Source organism: Desmodus rotundus, chromosome 6, assembly GCF_022682495.2.
Source record: "Desmodus rotundus isolate HL8 chromosome 6, HLdesRot8A.1, whole genome shotgun sequence".
Classification (NCBI taxonomy): Eukaryota; Metazoa; Chordata; class Mammalia; order Chiroptera; family Phyllostomidae; genus Desmodus; species Desmodus rotundus.
The window spans coordinates 105,134,410-105,157,964 of record NC_071392.1 but is presented as its reverse complement, the minus strand read 5'-3'; the positions used below and the strand labels follow the sequence as shown (position 1 = coordinate 105,157,964).

At 53.7% G+C, this 23,555-nt stretch overlaps 1 protein-coding gene across 2 annotated transcripts in view; it reads right to left on the bottom strand.

The window, feature by feature from the left end:
- RIMS4 (regulating synaptic membrane exocytosis 4) overlaps positions 1–21,658 on the bottom strand; it is a 46,553-nt gene extending 24,895 nt beyond the window's left edge. For both annotated transcript variants that reach the window (XM_053926675.1, XM_024559775.3), the window contains exon 1: positions 21,562–21,658. In XM_053926675.1, coding sequence (XP_053782650.1) covers positions 21,562–21,658 — 97 coding nt within the window. The remainder of the gene's footprint in view (positions 1–21,561) is intronic.
- Positions 21,659–23,555: the final 1,897 nt, after the last annotated feature.

Sequence of the window (23,555 nt, the reverse complement as noted above, 5' to 3'; positions counted from 1 at the left end):
CAAATGAGGGCAGGGACATGACTTGCAAAGGTGCCTGGCACCCAGCAGGTATCCCGTACCCATCCAGGAAACCAAAGCCTGCTTAGGCTTCCAAATTCCAGCTCTGTGCTTCTCAAACTTGAATGTGCAAATGGATCACGCAGGGCTCTTGTTAAAATTCAGATTCAGCAGGTGCAGGTGCACTTGAGATTCTGCTTTCCGACAGCTCCTCCGTGAGGCCGACGCTGCTGCTCTGTGGTACACACGTTGAGTAGCCAGACATAGGCCCATTTCACTCACTCGCTTTTTTTCCTGGTTTCCTCGCCTTTCTGGGTTGTGCAAGGATCCTCCTGAGACGCTAATGAAAGCTGTTCCCTCTTTCCGTAGAAAACTACCTGCCCGCACACACACACACACAATATGTTGCATAAAATTTTGAGGCCTGTAGTCCGTGGGTTGAAAACCTTTCTTTTGTACAGTTCTCATGGGAAAGAGGATGCAGTAGAGAACATAGGGATGGAGGAGTCTCATCAAAGAGTTAGGGCTCCGGGTCTGGTCCCTTCTTCGCTATGGACTTCCTGCATGACATCAGACAAGTTTCTGCCACTCTCTGAGCTTTAGTTTCTCCATCATGAGGGGACTGGACTAGATTATGATGATAAACGTCTTCTTATTTTTGTCACCTCTGGTAGCTGTTACCTAAAATATCCCATGTTAAGAATTCTTAGACTGTCTAGACTTGGCAGAAAAGGGTGCCGTGATTGATCAGTGACTCCTGTCACCATCCCAGGAAGGGGGGTGGGGGGTGAGGCAGCTTAATTAATTGGCGATGTCTGCCAAGGTCCCAGGCCTAGAGGGCCCTTCGAGCTGTGTCATTCCGCAGCTCATTTAGAGTTAGTTGTCCCAGAGGGGGAGAAAGAGGAGCCTGTGCTTCTCAAGGGGGCAGGAAGGGATAACTCTGTAAGCTGCTGGCCTCTCAAACCTGCCGCCCTGCAGCCCCCTTTGAGACAGGGTAGCAGAATCCTTGCTCCATGGTGGAGACACACCGTATGTCCTTGGGTTGCCATCCTTGGCTATTTTTAACTCCAAGGGCAGAGGCTCAGGCAGAAGTCGAAATACGGAAGGGCTGCCACAGGCCACTCAGCCTCCTGTAGGAGGGGAAGCCTCCACCGTCCCTTTGTTCCCAAGTTGCTCCATTGTTGGCCAAGTAAGACTCAAGGCAAGCTTCCAAGGGACAGGGAAGGTTCCTCACCTCACTTCGTGTGTGAATTCTCCCACAGCTCTGCACCCCCTCTCCCCAGGCTGGTGCAACCACAGATGCTCTGCCAGTGCCTACCTATCCCACTACACCTGTATCTGTTAATTCATGCATCCAGTCCCCGTATGTGCCGGGCCTTGTACTAGTGTGGAGGACACAGCATCGAGCAACACAGAGGCGGTTCCTTGTCCTCCGAGCCCTTCCAGGCTGGGGTGGAAGAAATGACACGAAACATCTTCTGGAGTTTCAGGTCCTGCAGGAGCCTGTCTCAGACACAGTGAGATTCATTCATTCATTCACTCCCTCACCAAGCCTTTTCTCGAGCCCCTGCTACATGTTAAGTACTGTCCTAGGCACCGGCGCTAGCGCAGAAAACAGAGGAAGGGAAACAAAGTGCCCTCATGAAGCTCCCGTGGAGACGAGGCAAGCAAACCTTTCGCCACACAAGTACGTAAAGACAGAGAGGGCTCTAGAAGGTGAGTGGAGGGATGGGTGTCTCGTTTTTAAACAGAGGTGAGGGAGGCCTCACCGTGGTATGTGGGCAAAGACCGGAAGGAGGTCAAGAAACGGGCCAGGTGGGAATCTGGGCTGGCGCGGGGAGGGTGGGGGGGCTCCCAACGCAGACACTGTGCGCCGACAGACCCTGAGGCAGACTGACATCTGCATGCCCCACAAACAACAAGGAAGCCAGGGCAGCATGAACGACATGAGCAACGGGAGTGGCGTGAGATGAACTTGGAGATGGTGTGGCAGGCGAGGAGGTACAGGCTTCGGACAGTGAGCACACTTTGCATCAAGCCTGGCAAGCAGTGAATGGAAACAATGGTGATGAAGAGGAAGAAGAAGATGATGCTGGTGGTGAGGACGATATGAGCAGCTAGCATCCCCTGGGTGCGGACCACGTGCCAGGCTCCACGCTAGGCAATGAACGCAAATTCGTTCATTTAATCCTCGCGACCACCCATGAAATAGGTCCCATCCAGTTCCCACTTCACAGATGAGGAGGCTGGAGTTCAGCCGGGGAGCACACAGCTTGGAGGTGGCAGGGCTGGGACAGGAATGCTGGTGGTCCGGAGCCAGGCCGCCGTCTTCCTGGCCACACCGGCCCTGTCGCACGTACGCCGTGAGTACCAGTCTCTTTCCCTCCCGGAGTTCTGACACCGTTTGGGTCCCTTTGAAAAATCTTTCAAAAGCTGTTTTCCTCCATTTAAAAAAATTCTGGTTTTCTCCCGAATAAAAAATAGACACACAAGGACACAACTTGTACATAATTTCAGGGGGGTCAAGGTTATGAACTCAGGCCCTGAAAGTAAGTGCTTTGTAAACATTTGTAGCAGAAAGTTGTCTAAAATGGCAGGAGGGAAAATGGGCTCCTGCAACACCAGCTAAAACTACTACCATTTGTCAAGAGCCTCCTGGGAGTGAGATTTGTTGCATCTTTAAACCCCACTTTAACCTGATGAAGTGACTGTTGTTACGCCCCTTTTTACAAATGAAGAAACTGAAGCAGAGAGGTTATGTGATTTGCCCCAGGTCACACAGCTGGTGTTTGGCACAGCTGGGCTCTACGCCAGATTTAGCTGATCCCAGACCTCACAGCCTCTATTCCGGACAGCTTCCGTCTGCAGTCCCTGGCTGGACCCTTCTATCTCCCCAGGGAGGGTTCGGAACCTGCTCAAGGTCTCCTCGCTCGGCACAGACAGAGCTGGGTCCAGGGCTGCACTGCCCAATATACTGTGTAATAGTAGCCAGTAGCCACATGCGACCACTTCAATGAAAAGTTTAAAGATGAAGAGTTTGGTTTCTCAGTTGCACTGGCCACATTTCAAGTGCTGAATAATCACCTGTGGCCAACAGAAGTTTCTACAGAAGGGAACTGCTCTAGAATTTGACTCTCGACTCTCAACTCAGGGTTTTTCCACTGTCAGGGGCTACTAGAAATCAGCTTTGCACCATTAATGAAGTGGATGGAAGGGGAGAAAGGAACAGGGCCACCGAGGTGTGAGACAGAAAGCAAGCTCAGAGCGAGGCTCATAGGAGGAAAGCCCAAGTCAGCATCTCGTACAGGACAAAAGCCATGAGAGCCCCTGGCTTGGGACCTACTTGCCAGCAACGACCACGCCTGGATGTCTGATTACGAGGACCCTTTTCTAGTTACATCTCTCATGCCCCAGTTGATGTGTATGGTTTCTTTACTTGGGGACAAAGCCTTTTGACCAGTGGAGGAAGATCAGGCTGAATGGCAGTCCTCTGGGAGAGAGGACCCAGTGGCCTGCTCACTTCCCTGGACCAGTGAGGAGACCAAGAGCAGGGGGCATTCTATGCCAGCAGCAGCCAGCACGGGACCCAACAAACTGGGTGGGTCCTGGACTCCGGGAAGCCACACCTGGGTGCTGGGCCGTGACTTGGGTAGAGTGGGGCTGCAGACAGTGGATGAGGTGTCGGCTGCACGCGGCTACCAGAGCAGATCTGAGGACCCAGACCACATTCAGGCTGCAAACGCAACCGGGGACTGTGGGCTGAGCAGCCAGGCCACACGGGGCTTCCCGAGGACTCCTTTATGCCTACAAGATGCTCAAAGACACCAGAACTGGATTTCTCTGCTGGGATATTGTGGAGGGAGAGAAGGACGAACCATGGAGCTGTCCCGAAACGGCCTGGCACAGAGGAAACCCAGGCTGGGGGAGACCCTGAACCCTGTGCCTAACGGCCCCTGCCACCCTCCCTCCCTTTCTTTCCTCCTCTCTTCCTTCACATATGCGCGACCCCAAAAAGCCAACAGAAGATGGATGGAAGACAGATTAAATCACTTCCCATCTCTTATCAGCTGAGTGAGGCTTTAGAAACCCCCTAACACTCTCAGCTTCATCTTCCTGTCGGTAGAAGGCGGGTGATTTTACTACCTACTCAGTATAGCAGCTCAGTATGGCTCAAGTAATACTAACAATACCGATAATGATGACAGCCATTTAGGAAGAACTCTTTCGTGGTGCACCTCATCACCTACAGCGAGGCTGGGCCTTCATTCAGTACTCAATAAAAACCTCTGGAAGGCTGAATTTACCACGCAAGTCGGGCTGTCTGTCAGCGGAGGGAACTGCCCTGGAAGGTTGTGAGCTCCCTTCACTGTCCTCCAAGAGAGGCTGGACTGGGAACTGAGGCATGGTCCCCAGACGGAAGATGGGGTGGGCACTGTGAGTCCCCCATGTGTGCGGTCGAACATCAGAATCACCTGGGGAGCTCACTGTGAAGCAGCAACTTCCACGTCCATCGGAGACTTTTCAATTGTCTGGGTTGGAGCTCAGCATTCTGGTTCCGGAGGGGAAGGCATGTACAGAGCTGGTTGAGAACCACTGGATGAGTGAAATGCTGAGCACCTCCTTAGCCAATGTCGTTGGCTTCTAGAAGCTGTGGGAACCACCAAAGGAACCCAGGACGTGCCGGCAAAAAGGCTTGTGATCACAGTAATAACGAAACCTTGCTCTGTGCCAAGCATGATGCTCCTGGCCCCACAGAGTCCTTCTCCCAGGACACTTCCTCCCCGGGTTCCCTGTCCCCTTCCCTTTTTCAGCTCCAGCATCTCCTCCTCCAGGAAGCCTTTCCTGACTCCCAGACCTCTTTGGGTCCCACAATGACAAGATTTTCATTTGCGGACAACTGCCTCCACGTCTACTCCCACCACCCCAGGTCGTGACAGAGCTGGTGGCTCACTCAAGTCCATGCGCCCAGCACCCAGGCCCAGTGTAGGGGCTCACGAACTCTTGGAGAGGGACTTGCTCTGCTCCGTGAAGGATGATGGGCAGAGGAGGCAGCAAGGAAAGCAGCCGCGCAGGAAGTAATCCAGGTCACCAGGTTGGGAGGAAACAGAACCTACAAATTCTCCCTGCCGCCGTTCAGAAGCAGCCTGGGCTATTTATAGCTCACAAGCCTTCTGCTTCTTGCATTTAGATGCAGGGCCAGGCATGGAATAAAATCCTGGGTAGGTCTGTCAGTTTTTAAATTAATTAATGTATTTATTTTACAAGAACAGGAGCCGAAAGCAGGGAGGAAAATGAAGCGTGGCTATTAGGGTGAGCTGCCAGGACCTGTCTGTGGTCTACAGACAAACCCCACGCCGCTCCAGACCTGATCCTAGAAATCGGCGTCCCTGGGGAGACCAGCCTGTGAAGGTCTTTTGAAGGTGATTTTTAAATAGTGGCTTCAGTTTACAAAACGGTATCACAGCACGGCCCTGCGTCGGTTTAAACATGCACTCCTGCACACACACACCCCGGAAAAGAAACGCGTTGCCACTGGCTAAATACTCTGCTTTTGGATTTTGTTTTCTTTTTGTGTGCTTTCTCTGCATCTTCCCTGAACTCCCACCACGGGCACACACAGCACAGACTGAGGACATCAGGTGCCAGGAAACGGGCTCTGCCAGTTGCTGGCGTCTGACCTGGGAGGAGTTCCTGAACCTCCTCACCTATGAAATGGCAACAGCACGAGGACCATCCTCGGAGGCTCGCCGTGAGGACTCTACGAGGTCACGCGCATGACATCCTACCACGGCATCCGGAACGCGCATGTGCCCGGGAAATGCAGGCTAGCACAACCACACGAGTATTCGCAACTCGCGAGAGTACAACACTGTTCTAAAAATTTAAAATGACAGTGCTTCTCCCACTCCAGGTACAGGCCTTGGCCTGGGAGGGCTCAGAAGCCGGAGCTCCACATCAGCCCTGGCTGGAATGTTCCAAACGACTCTTCCTTCCCCTCTCAGTCTCACTTTCCTGACTTTGAAAAGGATGGTGGCAGTGGGGTGGCGGTGGCGGTGGTTGGCGGTGGTGGCGAGGCCTGAAGATGACAACACAGTTCTGGCCTTCAAGAAGGGCCGGGCCCTGGGCATGGTGCGAGGGCCTTTCCTAACCCACCCACATCTCAGTCCTGGCCCCACTTCCCCTGCCCCCTTGCCCATTTCCTAATGCACCTACCTTGCCCCCTGAGGCATAACGAAACCACAGGAAGCTCCTCCCCAACCACACAGGACCCTCGGGAGACTGAAGCACCTCCCCTGGGGCAACACTGACAAACAGCTTCTCTTCAAGGCCACATGCCTCACCCCCTGCTCAATGGGGTCACCCAGTTATCTGCTCTGCTCGTCTTTCCTCCCGGCTAAGGGAGCCCCCACCCTCTCCTGTACCACCCCTTCGGTACCCGGCACAGTGGAATAGAGGTCAGTAACCAAGTTAACTGCATAAAGAATGCTTTAAAAACTGATGGAGACCAGTGCAGAGCAGCGGTCAGACCAACAGACGCAACGCCAGCAGGCCTGCGTTCGACCTTGCTATTGAACGGCCCTGGGCCGATGATGAGCCTATCCTCTCCCAGCCTCAGTCTCCTTGTCTGTACAATGGGAGTGACGACTGTACTTACTCCCCTTGTACCCTGATGTTTCAATAGGATACTCCAGGCAAAGTGCTCAGAGTACCTGGCATGCATAAAACACAAAATAAACGTTCGCTATCGCGATAAGGTAACTATTGAAAGTGTAGGATGTGGCAGACAGATGGATAAAGATGCGGTACACATATACAGTGGAATATCAGTCATAAAAAAGAAAGAAATCTTGCCACTTGCAACTACACGGATGGACGTAGAGGGTCTCCCGCGAAGTGAAATGAGTCAGACAAACGCCGCATGATTTCACTCATACGTGACGTCTCAGAAACAAAGTAAACACACAAAACGAGTAGGATGACTTCATGATTGTCTCGGGGTCCCAGAGCGTCAGCACCTTCCCTCCCGGAGTTTCTCTCTGGTTCAGGCCGATGGGGCCCTGGGAACTATGGCAGTGGCTGCTACCTGCACAAAGGTGCCCAGGTGAGGGCGGTCACCTGGGCAGCGTTGAGATTTACCTTATTCGCTTGCCAAGCTGTGCACCCCCCTGGTGCTAGAGAAGGGGGAGCCTTTTTCTAATTCATCCCCCTGCAGGACGCACCATTTTAACTCAGGCACTTGCAGTGGAGGTAAGGAGGAGAAGTGTCTTCCTCTAATTTGCACAAAGGTGCCATATAAACCGTATGCCTGCACAGGGCCCAGGACGTGGGACCAAGAGGCGAAGGGCTGTCCCTGGCTTGCTCTCGCTCTCAGTTCAAAGGATGACATAGGGCCAGGGCAATGGAGGCCCTCATACTTATTCTAAATATTTAAAAGTTATAAATCAGGCTATTAAATAAAATATGTCCTCCCCTTCTGCTTTGACAAATATGCCTCCATAATGACCTTGAAGGCCAGGACAGGTTCAAATTTCGAGTCCTCAGAGTTCCATGGCCAAATAAGGAGTGAGAGGGGAGTGGGCCCCCAGCTGCAGCCTGCCCCTTCCCTTCAGCATCCTCTCCCCCACCTACATCCCACCCCAACTCCCCACATATCAAGGGGCCCACTCTGCACATCTACGTTCCATTCTCACTCCCACAAGAAAGAGCACCTTTCTTCCCTTGCCTTTGGGGGTTGAAAGCTCCCAGGCAGCCCCAGGCATTTGAAGGCCAAGTCCTACTCTCGGCCCCTTCTGGGGCTGAAGACATGCAGACCCAACTCCCAATTCCCGGCCAGGATTAGGGTCGCAGGCAACCGTGCAAACCCAACCTTTAACTAAAGAGTGGTTTTCCTTTATTCTTTATTTTAATTTTTTAAAAGACATAGACATTTCACCTCTGGAGAGAAATTATGGGTTTCAAGAGCTCTTGACAAAGAGCTTCATTCCAGAAATGTAGAGCCGGCATTTTAAATTTGGTTCTTATTCGCTGCTGGAAAGTATTAGAATGAAGATTACAAATTTAATAATGTAACTCGGCAGGAATTGGCCCGGCCTCGTCTCCAGGAGAGTAATTTGTTCCTGCCCTCAAACTGGCACTTCCCAGCCTCCCAGCATCACCAGACCAACCTGGGGACACACTCCTGACTTTTTCGTGTCTTGTGCCTGGGCCCCCACACAGCCAGTCCAGACACGAGATCATTACCATCACCGTGGTCTGGAGATTCAACATTGGGACAGTCAGACGCACTGGGGGATGGGGTATAAACAAAGTGAGCCAGCCATCCTTGGACCTCTTGGCTCCATTCTTCCCACCTGCAGCCAAAGCGGTCTCTGCAAACCCCAGATTGGAGCCTGTCACTTCACTGCTGAACCCCAGCAGGGGCTCGACTGTCCTTAAGCTTGAGTCCAAGAATCCCGACTTCAGTGACCTAGTGTGTGCCAGCCCTGCTATCTCCCCAACCATGTGCTTCTCTCCCTGGGCTTTCGAAACACTGCGTGCCCACCGCAGGGCCTCTGCGCAGCTGCTAATAACAAAAACTAAGTTAACAGGGCACTACCTGTATGCCAGGCGCTGCCCTGCCCTGTGGGGTGGGCAGTAGAGCCCAGGGGTTCGGCTCAGGCTCTGGAGTCAGACAGCTGGGTTTGAACCCTGCCCCTGACCCAGACTATGTAACCTTGGGCAACATACATAACCTCTTTGTGCCTTTTCCCCCATCTATAAACAGGGACAGTGAGAGTACCTACCTCCCGGCGTAGTTGTGGGGCTTGAACGAGTTAGTGGAGGTGGTGCGTCAGACTGTGACGGGCACTGTGTGTTGACTGGCATTACCCCATCTCACAGAGAGAGAAACAGAGGCACCGAGCGATGAAAGAACATGGTTAAGGTCACACCACTCCTGGTGGGAGCAGCATCTCCAGACCCCGAAGCCCTCAGTTTTCACCACTACACATCCATTGCAAGAGTGTTTGGGAACCATTTAGAAGGCGCAAACTAGAAAGCAAAAACTACCTATAATTCTGCCATGCAGAAGTAATTATAGTTAATATTCCCATTGTGTGCATGTGTGTGCATGTGTGTGAGAGAGAGAAGGAGGGAGAGAAAGGGAGAGAGGAGGGAGGAAAAGGGAGAGAGGCACACAGACTGAGAGAATACAGGATTTGCGCCCCACCCCCACCCCCAAATGACTCCCAAGGCCATGGTCTCAGCATTATGGCACCTGGTCCCACTCCCCTGCCATCCCTTGGCCAACTCTACTCATCCCTTAGGTCTCGGTTTAGCTACCCCTCCCCCTGCTCGGCCCCCCAACCCCAGACAGGTGGGTTCTTCCAGGGCCAGCCTCTCTGGCTCCCTGCAGTTGTCTTATGTGACACTCAGCACCTCAATGGTCAAGTTCTTAGCTGTTCCTTTGGGTTATCGAATGTGTCACCCCGCTTCCCCCACCTCCAGACTATAAACTTCATGAGGGCGAAGGCTGGGCTCGCCTAGGGCCAGCAGCACCTAGAATAGGGACTGGCCCCCAGCAAATACTGGAGGAAGACCGGGAAAAATAGAGAGGGGAGGAGAGTGGGGGGAGGAGAGATGGGAGAGATGGGTTTGGGATTAGTTCAGGTCCACCTTTTAGCTCCAAGTCACTGTGCCCTGGGTATAAAGCCGCTGAGAGTCACACAGTCCCTGACCTGGAGTCACTCACAGTGTGGCAGCGGAAAAGTGATAGAAGCCGGTGTGAAAAGACTCCCGCTCCCTCACTCCTGGGATAACTGAGGTACGTGTTATACTGCAGGGTCTGGAAACTATGGCCCATGAGCTAAATGCAGCTCACTGCCTATTTTTGTAAATAAAGTTTTATTAGAACACAGCCTCACCTAGCAGGTGCATACAGTCTAGGGCTGCGTTCGCGCTCCAACTGCATAGTTGCAAAAGACATCTACTGGCCCTGGAAGACTAAAATACGCACTCTCCGGCCCTTCACTGAGGTTTGCTGAGTCTCGTCTGACAGCCCCCAGGGGCCCCCAGCATGGCTCAGCTCGATTGCTCTCACTCAAATGGGCAGAAATGGGGTCTCAAATGCAGGCTTTCTTATGACCAATCCAGGGCTCATTCCAGAACCAAATCCCTACCCCTTAAACCTTTCACCTCAGGCAGCTTCCAGGGCCCCTGCCCACCTCTCTGTAACCAGGGCCCATTTGCTATGAGGATCAGGTGCCATCAAATAGGCAAAAATGTTCTGTCAGACCCAAAGGGCTTTACGTTTGCAAGGTGCCAAGTAGAAAATCAAGATAGACACGCTTCAAAGAAATGCTTGGGGAAAAGCCCACTAGGAAGCACAAAATATACATACAGATGCATGGAAAAAAATTAAATGCAGTACAGAATGTTGAAAGACCACAAGTGTGGGGGGCAGACCTGGGTTTGCCCCCACTGGCTGTGTGACCTTGGCCGAGTCAAGAGTTCATCCAGATACTCGGTTCTTCCAGCCTACCAAATGCAAGGCTCCCATAAACTTCTGCAGAGAGCCGCCTGAAATAGGGACTTCAGCACAGAGCGGGCCACACCTGCTCTCCCCAGGCCCCAGACAGCACGTGGGCAGAGCCAGCCCAGCCAGATCCCCTTCACCAAGCAGGAGTATCTGTGAGAGTATCTGCTGCGAGTCGCTGTGGGTTCTGGCTCGCAGCTGCCCCTTCTTTGGAGAACCACCCTGAATGGATGGGAGCTGCCTTGCCCCCCAAGTTACTGCCCCCCTGACAACCTGGGGGACTGTCCAGAGCCAAGACTAACTGATGCAGGAGCACAGAAGGCCAGTCAACTCTGATGCCATCTGCTCTCTAGAATCCAGAACTTCCCACGGATCGGGCTGAGGCTAGACTGCGGCTGAGTGCCCATCTTTAGCTGCTGCTTTTCCTGCCCATCCCACGTCCCTCTCACCCTCCCACACGTCTCACCTGAGAGCGCGTGCACAGCATGTCACCTGCACATAAACCCACGTTGTAGGCTGAGATGATGGGAACAGGCGGGAAGAGTTCTCCCGTCTTCTGTATTCTTTTGAACTTGAAGACTGATTGGGAGGAGTCTAAGAACACTCTAAAGGAGTACCTCGGAGATATTGTGGGTTCGGTTCACAATAAAGATTCACAATAAAGGGAGTCATAATCTTTTTGCTGGTGGAGGGCCTTCAATTTGTAAAAAAAAAAAAACAAAACAAAACAACCCCCCCCCCCCCCGCAACATCTGTGGAGGGCAATAAAGCGAAGCGTGATAACCCGAGGTAGGCCTGTACATGTTTGTTTCTCCCTCGTCGGCGGGACCCACCTGATCCCCAGCACTCAGCACACCCAACACAACCTGGGTGGAGGCAGAGGCTTCCTGGGACCAGATGGCTTGGGTGTGGGTTGGCCTGGGCCTGGGTGGGCCCCAGAGGCACCTGGTCCCATCTTGGCGTGAGGCCCTGGCAGATGAAAGATATTTCTCAAGACATTTGCTGAATAACTAATTAATTTCCATTACAGGCCCCAATTAGTGACGCATTCTCCCACCCACTCCCAGGGCAACTCCAGGTGGCATTTTCCGGGGACACCAATTGCTGGTAATGCAGGGTGCAGACTTGAAGCCTCAGGTTCCGACAGGCTCCAAGGTGGCCTCTTGGGACACCTCAGGGGAGAGGAAAAGGACCTGGCAGGGAGTCCAGAAAGATGGTTCTATTCTTGGCTTTGCCAGGGGCCTGCAGTGAGGCTTTGGACAACCTATGGGATCCCTCTTTGGGTTCAAGTGACGATGGGCGGATGACCTCAGAGAGATTTCACCTTGAAGGCGCTAAGATAGTAACAGCTAACACTTCTGACACGCTTGTACTGCGTGCGCGCTCTCTGCAATGCCCTGTACAAGTACGTGTGCATTTAATCCTCGTGACACCCTCAAGGCAGGGAGGGGCTATTATTAGACCATTTTACAACTGAGGACACTGAGGCTCAGAGAAGTTAAGTAACTTGCTCATGGTCACACAGCCAATATGCGGCACAGCCAGCATTCAAACCCAGGCCAGCTGGCTGTGGAGTCTATACTGCAACCGCCACCATGCCAGACTGCCCTCCACCCTGACTATTCTTGAACCCCAGTGTCTGGCACAGGGTTCGGTACCACCCCAGGTGCTTAATTATTCTCTTGTGCTTTTAAAATGTTGTACCATCTGCAAGGCCTACCTAATCCAAATGCTACTTATTCTTTTAAAGCTTATTCAGTGACCAATAAGCCACGGATCAGCTAGAGAGAAACTCTGGCAGCAGGGGACACTCTGCTGGGGATGAAGGTGACTGTGCAGGGGCTAGAGCAGAGGTGGGGACGACTCTGAAGGAGGAGCTAGGGGACCTGGCCTAGTGTCCTCTGTTTTCTGGGACCGTCTGGTTGTATCTCCACCAAGCCCACCAGACCCTCGCTCTGCAGATAGGGATTATGAGGCCTCAAAGGCAGAGGGGAGCTGCTGGAGGAGACGCTGAGGCTCAGCAGTTGCGCAGAGGCCTCTTCTCCTGACTCCTCATGCAGCCTCTTGGGCTCCACTGGGCACTCAGGGGACACCGACCATCCAGACCAGGGCCAGCATCCAGCCCCAGGCAGCGCGCTCCCGTCGTCCCTCCCTTCCTGCACCCAGGACATCTACAGACGCAGAAAAGGCAGCAGCTTCCACTTCCCCAATGCCTTCTAATTCTCACAAGGCAGGAGGGATTCACTCCGTTTTGTGAAGGCCAAGGCCAAGGCCCAGAACAGTTACACACCACAGTCAGGAGACACAGCCAGGACTGGGCAGAGGCTCGGACCCAGGTTTGGGGCCTCCAACGTCCGTACTCTCGGAGAGTTATTTCCCATTAGTTCAGGACAAATCCCACCTGGAAACTATTTGTCAATGCCTTTGTCTTCACGCTCTGAGTTTTACAAGACTAGATGGGAATCTCACCACATCCTAAGGCTTGTCCCCGCTGCCTCCAATCCGAGCTAAATTGCAACCTTTCCTAGACAATTACCAGTGACCCCTTTCTGAGAAACATCTAAATAAACCAACTCAGTAAGCTTCCCCGGTAGCATTTCCCAGCATTCTGCCCCTTTACATGGATAATTCCTTGATTCCTTTGATTTACTTCTTCCCAGCAGAAGCTTGTCCTCAGATGAACCTCCTGATTTTCACACATAGCCCTGCCTTCTCCCAGCACAGGAAAGGGGCCGCGTCCTGTCCCCTCTGGTAAAAGGTGCCAGACCTGAACCCCCAGAAGCCCCAGATGTCTGAGTCCTACATCCCATAAAAGGATACTATAGCCTGATGTGTGATTCATGCCTGTTCACTAATCATTTCCACAAATGAAGACTTCCAGAAGGATTTATGGGGTCCTACACCTTAAACTTGGTGCAAAGCAGGGCAGTAGCTGAGGCTCACTGGATCTGAGACCAGGATAAAAACAGGAGCACCTGACACCGATACCTGGGTGCTGCATTTGGTACCCAAAGTCCCAGTATCTAAGACACAGGTGACATCCCAACTTCACTTCTCTCCAGCTTTTCCCCCTAACCTCGTGGTTCTCAAGACAGGGTCCCCAGGTCAGCAGCATCAACACCAGCATCACTGGGGAGCTTGTTAGAGGTGAGATTTTCAGGCCCCACTCCAAACTGAATGAGCAACTGTGGGGTGGGGCCCAGCAACCTGCATTTTAACAAGCTCCCCAGATGATTCTGTCCCGTTGAAATGGACAGTAATAACCAACAACTGCAGTAGTTACCACTAAGTAAGCACCTACTATGTGCCCAGCATTACACCCAATCTCATTCGTCCTCACAACTGAGGAAATCTGAGGTCCGCGTGAGCAGCTCTGGGGAAGGTGAATGTTGCGCATTGTGTCCCTTATCCTCACCGTCACCCTTTGGAGAACCTGCTATTCTCACGCTTCCGTTTTACGGGTGAGAAAATTGAGCCCCAGACAGCTGACGCCCCTTGCTCAAGGTCACGCGACTTAGAAGTGGCCAAGGCAAGATGAAACATCGGATCTGTTGAATTCCAAAGCCATGTTCTTTCTGGCCCACCATGGAAGCTCCCCGGTGTCTTTCACAGCTGCGTCAGCCCGAGAAGCTATAACACCGGGGTGGGTGAGGTTCGAGGAGGGGAACAGGGCAGGCCGGGGGACCCTGCCCGGACCTCCACAGTGCCATTCCAGCTACAGTGCAGAAGGAACCCATATGGTGCATTCAAAGGAACAGCTGTCTAAGGAACAAAAATGACCAGGCTCAGAAGGCTTGTTCTCAGGCTTCTCTCTGACTTTACCCAGCTTGGGGTGGGGAGAGCTTTTCTCTTCCCACTCTGGACCTCAGCTTCTCCACCTCCTGTCATTATCACTGTCCACAAGGCCGAGAGGTCTGCCCCCAGTTTCCTTCTCTGACCTCGTCTCCCCTCGCCTTGCTGGTCCAACCATGCTGGTCTGATTTCTGGTCCCTGAACACCCAAACTCACACTGACCTCAGGGCCTTTGCACCAGCTAGTTCCCTCGGCCTGGATCACCCCCGGTCCTCATATTTCCATTGCTGTCTCTCTGTCATTCAGGCCACAACTTAAATGTCACCTCCTCAGCAAGCCTTCCCTGACTGCCTTACTTAATGTTGTCTCCTATCCCATTAACCTGTTCTGCTTTCATTCCACTTAACACTATCTGAAATTATTTATTTTTTCATTGCTTACCTGTTTCCTGTCTGTCTCCCCCACCCCAGAACATACCTCCATGAGGGCAGAAGCCGTGTCTGCCTTGTTTGCCAACATACCCCCAGCACCTGCTCAGCACGGAGCCGCTAACTAAAAATTAGTTGAATGAATAAATACCAAAGGAGAAAACCCAGATTCAGAAGCCAGAGTCCTCGATCCTTAACATGTGACCCTGTCCAAGCCACTTTGCCTCTCTGAGCCTCAGTTTCCCTCTTTGCCTATTGAGAAGAATGGACTAGATGCTCTCTAAGAGTTCTCCTGAGACTGCGAGTCTTGGAAAGCCAGGCCTGGAACCTGCCCAGTTGGGCCATCCCGCAGAGGCAGCTGCCTGGCCATGGAGCCCTCTCACACCCCCTTTGCAAAAACTGTTAATGAAGTGCACACTGCTAAATGCAGTTACAATGACGGGGGTAAGAATAAGGCGCTGACATCAGCCTCTCGGTTTCTGAGTGAATCAGAAGGGGAGGGAGAAGGCAGGAGAAAAGGGGAGGGGGCATGCACTCTGGAGCTGTCAAGTGGAAATAGCACAGCGTTAAATATAATCCAGCACTGGCCTACATCGGTCTGGAGAGGCAGGTGATGGCTGGCCCCCAGGGCCAGGGCAGGCAGCTGGATTCTTCAAGGAGGCCAGGCAGCCCTGAGATGGGGATCATCCAGGAACTGACGGCCAGGAAGGCGCGCCAGGGGGCCGAGGCCAATTGTAACGGGATGGTGGACCCTAAAAGGGTGCCTGTGGATGTGAGCAGGCCCCCGTACCACCGCCTTTGCCACTTGCTGTTTTACTGGCATAAGCACCACCCGAGGACTCACACTGCTCTCTCCCACCTGGAATCTCATTCCACGCCACGAGGTAGAGGGCGGCCTCTGAGTCAGACACATCTGGGTCTGCATCACCACCAGGCAACCCAAGAGAGTTCAGGTGCTCCAGGCTGCCCGGCTTTTCGTCATCTGCCACGTGGGTGCGCCTGCTGCGGCAGCTGCCTTCCGGTGGCTGCAGGGTTCAGCGAGGTTGCGGAAAGCATCAAGCACAGCCGAGCAGCCTTTCACTTTATTTTTACAACCCGCAGAGGTGCTCAGACAAGGAGAATTCACCTGTTTTCTTTTTTTTCAGAATAAGGAAACTGAGGCCCCAGAGCCAAAGAGAAATCAACTCTAAACCTCAGGGAGTAAACGGGGCTGGGGAGGGAGAGAACTCCAGTGCAGCTGCTTGGTCATTCCAGCAGACTACGGGGTGGGAGTTGGTGCTCTGACAGTAAGACAGTGGGGCTGACTGTACCCCTTGGAGGGCGGGGGCAGGGAACAGACAACAGTGGGGGAGACATCTGCACCCTTGTGAGCACATGCTCCAAAACTGCCACCTTTCTAACAATTCTTAAAAGACATGCTAAAGTGACACTTGTTAAGCCGTAATGAAAAGACGTTAGAGGAGGCAAACTGAAAGAAAGGCCCTGAGACAGGAGAGGTCAGCTGACAAGAAAAGCTTTCATGTTCTCCTCTCTTCCACTCCCCTGCCCGCCCTCACGCAGCCTCCAGCTAGAGCTGGCTCTGCCTCTGGGATGGAGGTGGGTGGGGAGAGAGGCAACAGCATCCTCGAAGGAAGACAAGGTGGATGGACCCCTCCGTCCCCCTTCCCACCAGACAGAACCAAGTGGGCCTCCAGCAGCTGCAAAGGCAAGGAAGCTGGAGCCCTGAGTCTGGCAGCGTAGGGAACGGGGAGGAGATGCCCGAGGGAGAGAGAATTTAAGGAAAGGGCTCCAGCAGCATCAGAGCAGATCCTCTTGCCAGTGACCTGTCATGGGGGAGGGGATGAGTCCCCTTGCACCTGATTTTTCTGAGATACTTCTTCCAGGGTAACTGGATTCAGATAAAGTAGTTTGGGTCCTTATTCTCACCCCATCTCACCACTTGAACTATGGGAATAATTGGTTCAATTCTTTCCCGTGCCTCAGTTATCCAAATCTAGAAGAGTTCTACCCAACTCCCAACACATAAAGGAGATGACCGTACTTGGTGGTAAACTGGAAAGGGGGAGGGGGGACAGTAAGTGGCCTGCCCCAGGGATGAGGGTGGGAAGGGAGGCTTCAAAACCTCAGCCTCATGCCCTCAAGTAGCCCTGACCCCAAAGGATATTTTAAGGCCGCCCCCTCACCATTGCCCTTAACCATCCAGCCCCCTCTAGGGCTGAAGCACTCTGTTCCCACGTCTCAGGGGGAAGGGGTGGAACAGCAGGACATTTTGTTTCCCAGAAAAAGCTCAGGTCAAATTTCAAGGACAAAAGTTAGCACTTGGTCTGGGAAAGAAAATTCTGCCAAATGGAATGAGGCGGGGAGGGAGGAGATTGGAGATCTGATTCCCCCTGCCGGGACCTGTCTGGCAAGATATGGGCACTATCTCCGCCCCGCACCCCAGAGAGGTAATTCAGACTACCTCCTCCCATTTCCCCTCTGTCAAAAATGAAGGGGAGGGGGCTTTGGCACTTGTTTGTGGGACCCATCCATCAAGCCACCCCACACACCAGATGTGGCCTGAGCAGAAGAGGGAGGTGACATCAATGGCTCTCTAGCCCAGAGACGTGGCCCGAACCGCTAGAAAAGGGACCGGTAGCCAGCCGGTGTTGCCGTGGCAACTTCCTCCCTGCACTAGATCGAAGCATCTTATAGGCAAATCAGAGCTGGCTGCTCCAGCTTCTCCGCCCTTCTCCCGGGCGGGGGGAAAACTGGACGCCAAAACCACTTGGTGAGACTCAGGGACATCATCCTCAATTCCAGACCCTGCTGTAACAACCCCCTTTGGTATCTGCTGGAAACTGCAGACACCCCTACTCTCAGCTGTGCCCCAAGGCAGAGTGAGAGGGCTAGGACTGTGGATGTGATGGGAATTAACTGCTCAGGAAGAACAGGGACACAGGGAGCTGGACCACTCCCCACCCTCTCGTTCTGCATGCAAGTCCCCCAAATCCCCGTCTTTAAGCCAATTCCAAGGAGGGCTCAGCTCTGCCTTAAGAGCTGTAGCAATGCAATAAAATTAGCTCATCAAAAATTGTAACAGCTAACATTTTTGAAAATCAGACTTTCCCCTTCCCCAAACCCACAGATTCTTTTTCACAGTCCTGTTCAGAAACAAGCCTTACTTCGTAGTAAGACAGATAATGCTAACAGGCATACAAGCCTACCTGGTGCCAGGTACTGACTGCAGTACGCCCTCTGTGTACCACAAACGGCATAATAGTCAAAAGCAGAGATGTTTGGGCCCCACTGTTCAAGTTCAAATCCTAACTCTCTCATTTCCTGGTTGACTGACCTTGAATGAATACTCTCTCTGTGCCTCGATTTTCTCATCTGAAAATGGGGAGGTTAAATGTTAATTGTATAGGGTTGGTATGAGAAAAGAATTAAAATAATATATTTAAAGTGCTTCAGATGATGCCTAGTCAAAGGTAATCATTGTTTAACTGTTGACCTTATGTGGCCAATGTTATTTTCTTTATCATACAGATGAGAAAGCCAAGGTCTGTTTCTAACTCCTCCCTGCCACCCTCCCCAATTATAAACCCAGCACCAGCAAGGCTGGGCAACAGAGACACAGACACAAAAATGGTCCCAGGTGCAGACCTCTCTGAAACCCCAGCATCTTTGTGAAAAGGGGCAAAAGCAGCATAAGAAAGGAGTTCTGAGTGTGCAAGGGAAGATGCTCCTTGAGAGGAATTCTGGGGGTCTGCAACGGCTAACATCCTGAACCCAAGGGTGGCTGGAAAGGGGTGGGAGGAAGGGCAGCTTCTTTTGCCTACACAATGTCCAAACCTCCCAAGCCCAAGACAGGCAAGTGCTCCAGCCCAGGTCAGGCTAATGAAATAGTCTCCTCCTCACACGGTTTCTCAGGGAACCAGCTAAAAGGGCAGCATATGAGCCCTGAGGATTGCTCCTGCTCAATGGGGCTGATGGGAAAGATGTCTTCGACAGGACTCGCAAACAGCAATAAGGGGAGGCACCTAGACAAGCCAGAGGCCCTTTGGGGACACACTTCTGAGCTGTCCAGGGGATCTGGGGAGGGAATGGACAAGAGAATGATGCAGCGAGGCCGGTTCTGACCGCCCTCCTCGGGACTGAAGCCGTCTCGGTCCAGTGTCTGAGAGATTATTCAAGCTGCTTTTAGAAATTAGTTCAGCGCGATGCTGCTCTACAGGAATAAATCCAAAAGGCTTTTTTTTTTTTTCAGAAAAAATTAATGACTTTGAGGAGAACAAGAGAAATTACACACCAAGACAACGCTCCCTACTTCCGATTTTTGCCAGACACTCGTTAGTCTTCTGGAAATGAAACTTGACTTTCTCCCTCCCCCTGTCCCAGACTCCAGGCCTCCCTGAAGACGAGCAGACAGTGAGCCCGAGACGCCCAAACCAAACTCCTGATTATCAGCTGCTCCCTGGGGTCTCCTCACCTGGGAGGGAACCAGTTTCTACACAGCGAGATTTGGCTTTGGAAAAATCCTCTTTCTGAGACAGGGCTAGTGGTTTACTGGAAAGAGAACCTGATTTTCATCTCGGCTCTGTGCCTGCCTCCCTGGGTGACCTTGGGTTACATACAGGCATGCCGGGGCTTTAGTCTCTCACACATATCTATCTACTCATACTCATTCCCTCTCGCGCGTTTGAGAGAAAGAAAAAAAAAAGGATGGACAAGATGATGTCTAGGTCGTTCCCAAGTGAAACACTTAAGAACTTGGAGAAACCCCTGGAAAAAACATCATGTGGACCTTTTAAAAATGCTCCAATATTACATGAAGTGAGCTATTATGACTTAAGTGAAATCACAGTGAGTCACCTTGCAAAGAGCAATAATCACCAAGGTATCTGACCCATGACATGAAGGGTGACTCTGGGGGAGAGCCTAACTGTCCTTGCCATGGATGCTCCTACGATCCCATGCGCTTGCCCAGCCTGCGACTTGAGACCCAAGTGGCCTGTTGAACTTCGGGAGAGTCCCTGACCATTGAGTCAGGGGTAGGGGAGCCAACTCGTCAAGGCCCGTGCGGCTCCCTCCCCCAGCCCCCATACTAGCCTGATTTCTTCTGTCTGATTTGCCCCAATGGAGGCCACAGTGTTAGAGAGCCCCTCCAATCCTCCTCACCTTGCCTCGTCCAGAATGATACAACCTCCCTCGGCTACATCACGGGGCAGTTAAGCCCTTGAACCTCAGTTATTATCTTTTTTTTTTTTTTTGGTAACATGGTGATTCTGTGAAAGGGCTCTGCAGGAACCATCTTTACCCCGCCCCCACCTCTAGGTCAACAGCAAGACAGGTCTGCCCAGGGTCTGCCTCACACACCCGCGTTCGTTCGCTTAACCAACACACTCTTCTGGAGAACCTTCTCCCCTTTCCCCCACCTGCCTCTTGCCCCAGCAAGATGTGAGCCCTCGTCACCCACAGCCCTGTCCTATAGCTTATCAGCTAACAGGCTGACAGGGAATCTTAAGCAGGGCCCATGAACTCCCTAAAACTACAGCCAGATCTTTGTGGGTGTGCATATGTACATATATTTTTTGAGATAGTCCATTTTTTTATCGGGTTCTCAAATGTGTCCATGGAACCATTTTGCTCCTCTTCTCCACATATACCCCTCTTCCCTTCTGCCCCCTGATTTTATTCAAATACTCTCAGATTTTCCGTTTACAAAACACGTTTAACTCCACCTTTGTGTCTGGGGCGCTGTCATCCCATTTTACAGATGAGGATATGAAGGCTAGGGGTGGCCTGCCTTGCTCAAGGTCACAGCTAGTAAGTAGAGAAGCAAGACTAGAACCTGATTCTGACTCCCCAGCTGGCACTCTTTGGGGAACTCTCACCCAAACCCTCTAGCTTCCCCACCTGTTGGTGAATTCGCAGCCACAGGGCAGAACCTGATCCAGAGCCCTTATGCGCCCTCTGCCTGGTCCCAGGGCCCCAAAGAGCAGGTTTCCCTACATTTCCCCGCCCCTCCGGCTCTGGCTGAGGTTGCGGGTTGCGCGCAGGCCAGGGTGCCAGAGGTTCCGGCAGCTGGCCGGTACCCGGGTTCGACCCACCCGGAAGGGCTTCTCTAGGGACAAGAGCACCCAGGGTCAGGGGCACACTCCAGAGAACACATAGGTATAGAGTTGGCGCCGCCCCACGTCTACCTCCAGGACCAGCGGGCTGGAAAGGAGAAGATAGGCCGTCACCCGGCCGGCTCCCCCTGCTCCACGCCCGGGATCTGCTCCAGTCTGATAAAAAACCGGGAGTCCGGAGACCCCGCCTCTAGGAGAAGCGGAGAAGAGACGAATAGGGTACTAAGGACCAGGGCCGCAGGGCAGGGGTCTAGGGCAGGGAGCCTCTGGATGCAGCCAAGACAAAGATGGAGAGTTAAGGTCTGCGCGCTACCTCCAATGGCGGGGGGCGCGTCGGAGCCCCAGGGGCGCGTTGGAGCCCTAGGGTTTGAGGAGTGGGTACACGCAAGAGGTTCAGGAAGGGTGATAGGTCCGATCCAGGGACAAGACAAGGGGCATCCAGCAGGCGCAGGTGAGTAGGGAGATCTGGGTCCAGGAGACCCAAAGGACCCACCTGCGGGAAAGGGGTGAATGAATGCAGAGGATCTAGGGGTCCCTAGGGGGCAGCGGAAGGCTAGAAGGCATCGCCTCCTGGAAACCCTGAGGTCCTGTGGGTGGGAAAGAAGACCCTAGGACGCATCCTCGAGAGGGGTTGGGGGTGGGGAGGAGAGAGAAGCCACCTCTAAGGGAGCACCGGGTCGGGGAAGGGGCCTCCGGATTTGGCTCCCTGGAAGCTTACCCGCGTCCTCATCGTCGAAGGAGTTCATGCACGGGAAGTAGATGGCGAGCGCCTCGAAGGAGGCTGACAGGCTGAGGCGGCTCTGCGAGCGCTCCATGCCGGCGCCGGCGCCGGGCGCCTCGGCCGCGGCCGCAGCGGCGGGCGGCTTGGGCAGCTTGGCCGCCCCATTCTTGACGCGGAGTACGGCGCGCGGCGTGGTGGCGGCGACCCGGGGCCAGGCCGGGGCTCCGCGGCGGGGCTGGCGGGGGCGGCTGGGCCGGCGGACGGGCGGGCCAGGAGCTGGCAGTACGCGGAGCCCGAGGCGCGCTGCGCTCCCGGTGGCGGTGGCGGTGGCGCTGGCGGTGGCGGCGGTGGCGGTGCAGCGCGCTCTGGCCCGCGGCGCCCCCCGCAGGCCGCGCGGGGAGGGCTCGGAGCCGCTGCCGCAGCAGCCAATGGGCGCCGCCCGGGGGAGGGGGTGCCGCGCGCCGGGGCGTGGGAGCCTGGAGGGCGCGGGCGCGGCCTCCTCGCCACGGCGAGCCCAGCAGGTGTGTGCCGGAGGGATAGGTGCGCCAGGCTGTCTGCGGCGACCCAATCCCGTGGCCCTGCCATAACGCCCTAGGCTGCCCTCACACTGGTCCTGATGCAGGCATCCACTCACCCACCGAGACAGGCCTCACCTAGGGACACAGACAGTCTCAGAAAGGACACACTCAGAGCGATCGGCAGGCATGACCCTTAGATTCGCACATGAGCCCATGCAAGATCTCAAACAGGCACCCACCTACTCTATTGCATTTGCCCTGGAAAATGCTCCACAGCCACCCTCACTCATAGAGACACCTGCCAAACCAACCACTGACTCCAGACACGCAGTGACTCCAGACACGCAGAGACCCACATAGTGAGATACAACGAGAGACACCCGCAGGCTCACACAGACCCACACAGGTAGGCACAGCCATCGCCACACGCAGACTCACATCCAGAGGCTTGGAGACACACACAGAGGGACATGCATGGACACCCTTGGCCATGCAGCGAGACCAGATCCCTCACAAACCCACAGAGTTCAGACAGGTGCACATGCTCTCATGCCCCCGCACTACTCACAGACACCCCAGAATTCACACACACGGGCACTCATAGACTCAGATGACATGCACCCTCGGACGCGCACAGAGACTCTGAGCCCCCGGCCCCCGCCGTGGCTCCCTCAGCACTGATTCGCACATGCACACAAACACTGGCAAACATTGTCAGGCTCACACACGGTCGCCCTCAGGCACAGACCCTCCGCGAGAGACACTCAGACACACACTTCAGTGGGCACACACACACTCGGACATAGCCACGCACAGACTTAGTCACTCCCAGTAACAGATACATTCTGATGCACAGACACACGCAGACTCGCACACAATATAACACACTGGCCAAGCTCACAAGCTCACACAGACACTCCCACGTGCACACCTTCAGGGATTCACACACAGACTCAGACACTCAGAGCTCCCGAGATGAGCCAGTCCCAGTCGGAAACTCGGGTTCCATTCCCTGGCCTTGACCGGGACCTGAGGTCCCCGCCCAGTCAGGTCCCAGATGTCTAAGGTCTGCTGGCTGCTCTCCCTGTGAACCCTCCCTGTGAAGCAGCCTGGTGAATGGCAACATGGCAGAGTTTCAGTCCCAACTGTGGCACTCTCCTGTGGGACCTAGGACAAAGCCCTTGACCTCGCCTGCCTGTTCCCTCCTCTGTACAATGTGGATGGGACCCTCCATTTTGAACAGTTGGGAGGATTAAGTAAAATAAGTCTACCGCTGCATAACAAACCACCAGGCTTAAAACCAACACCTATTTATTAGTTTACAGCTCCATGGGTCAGAAGTCTGAGCAGGTTCAACTGCGTTTGTCGCTTAGGCCTTCCGAGATGTCAGCCAGACTGGGCTCTTAGCTGGCGGCTCTGGAGAAGAATCCGTTTGCAGACCCACTCAGGTGGGCGGCAGTATTTGCTTCCTTG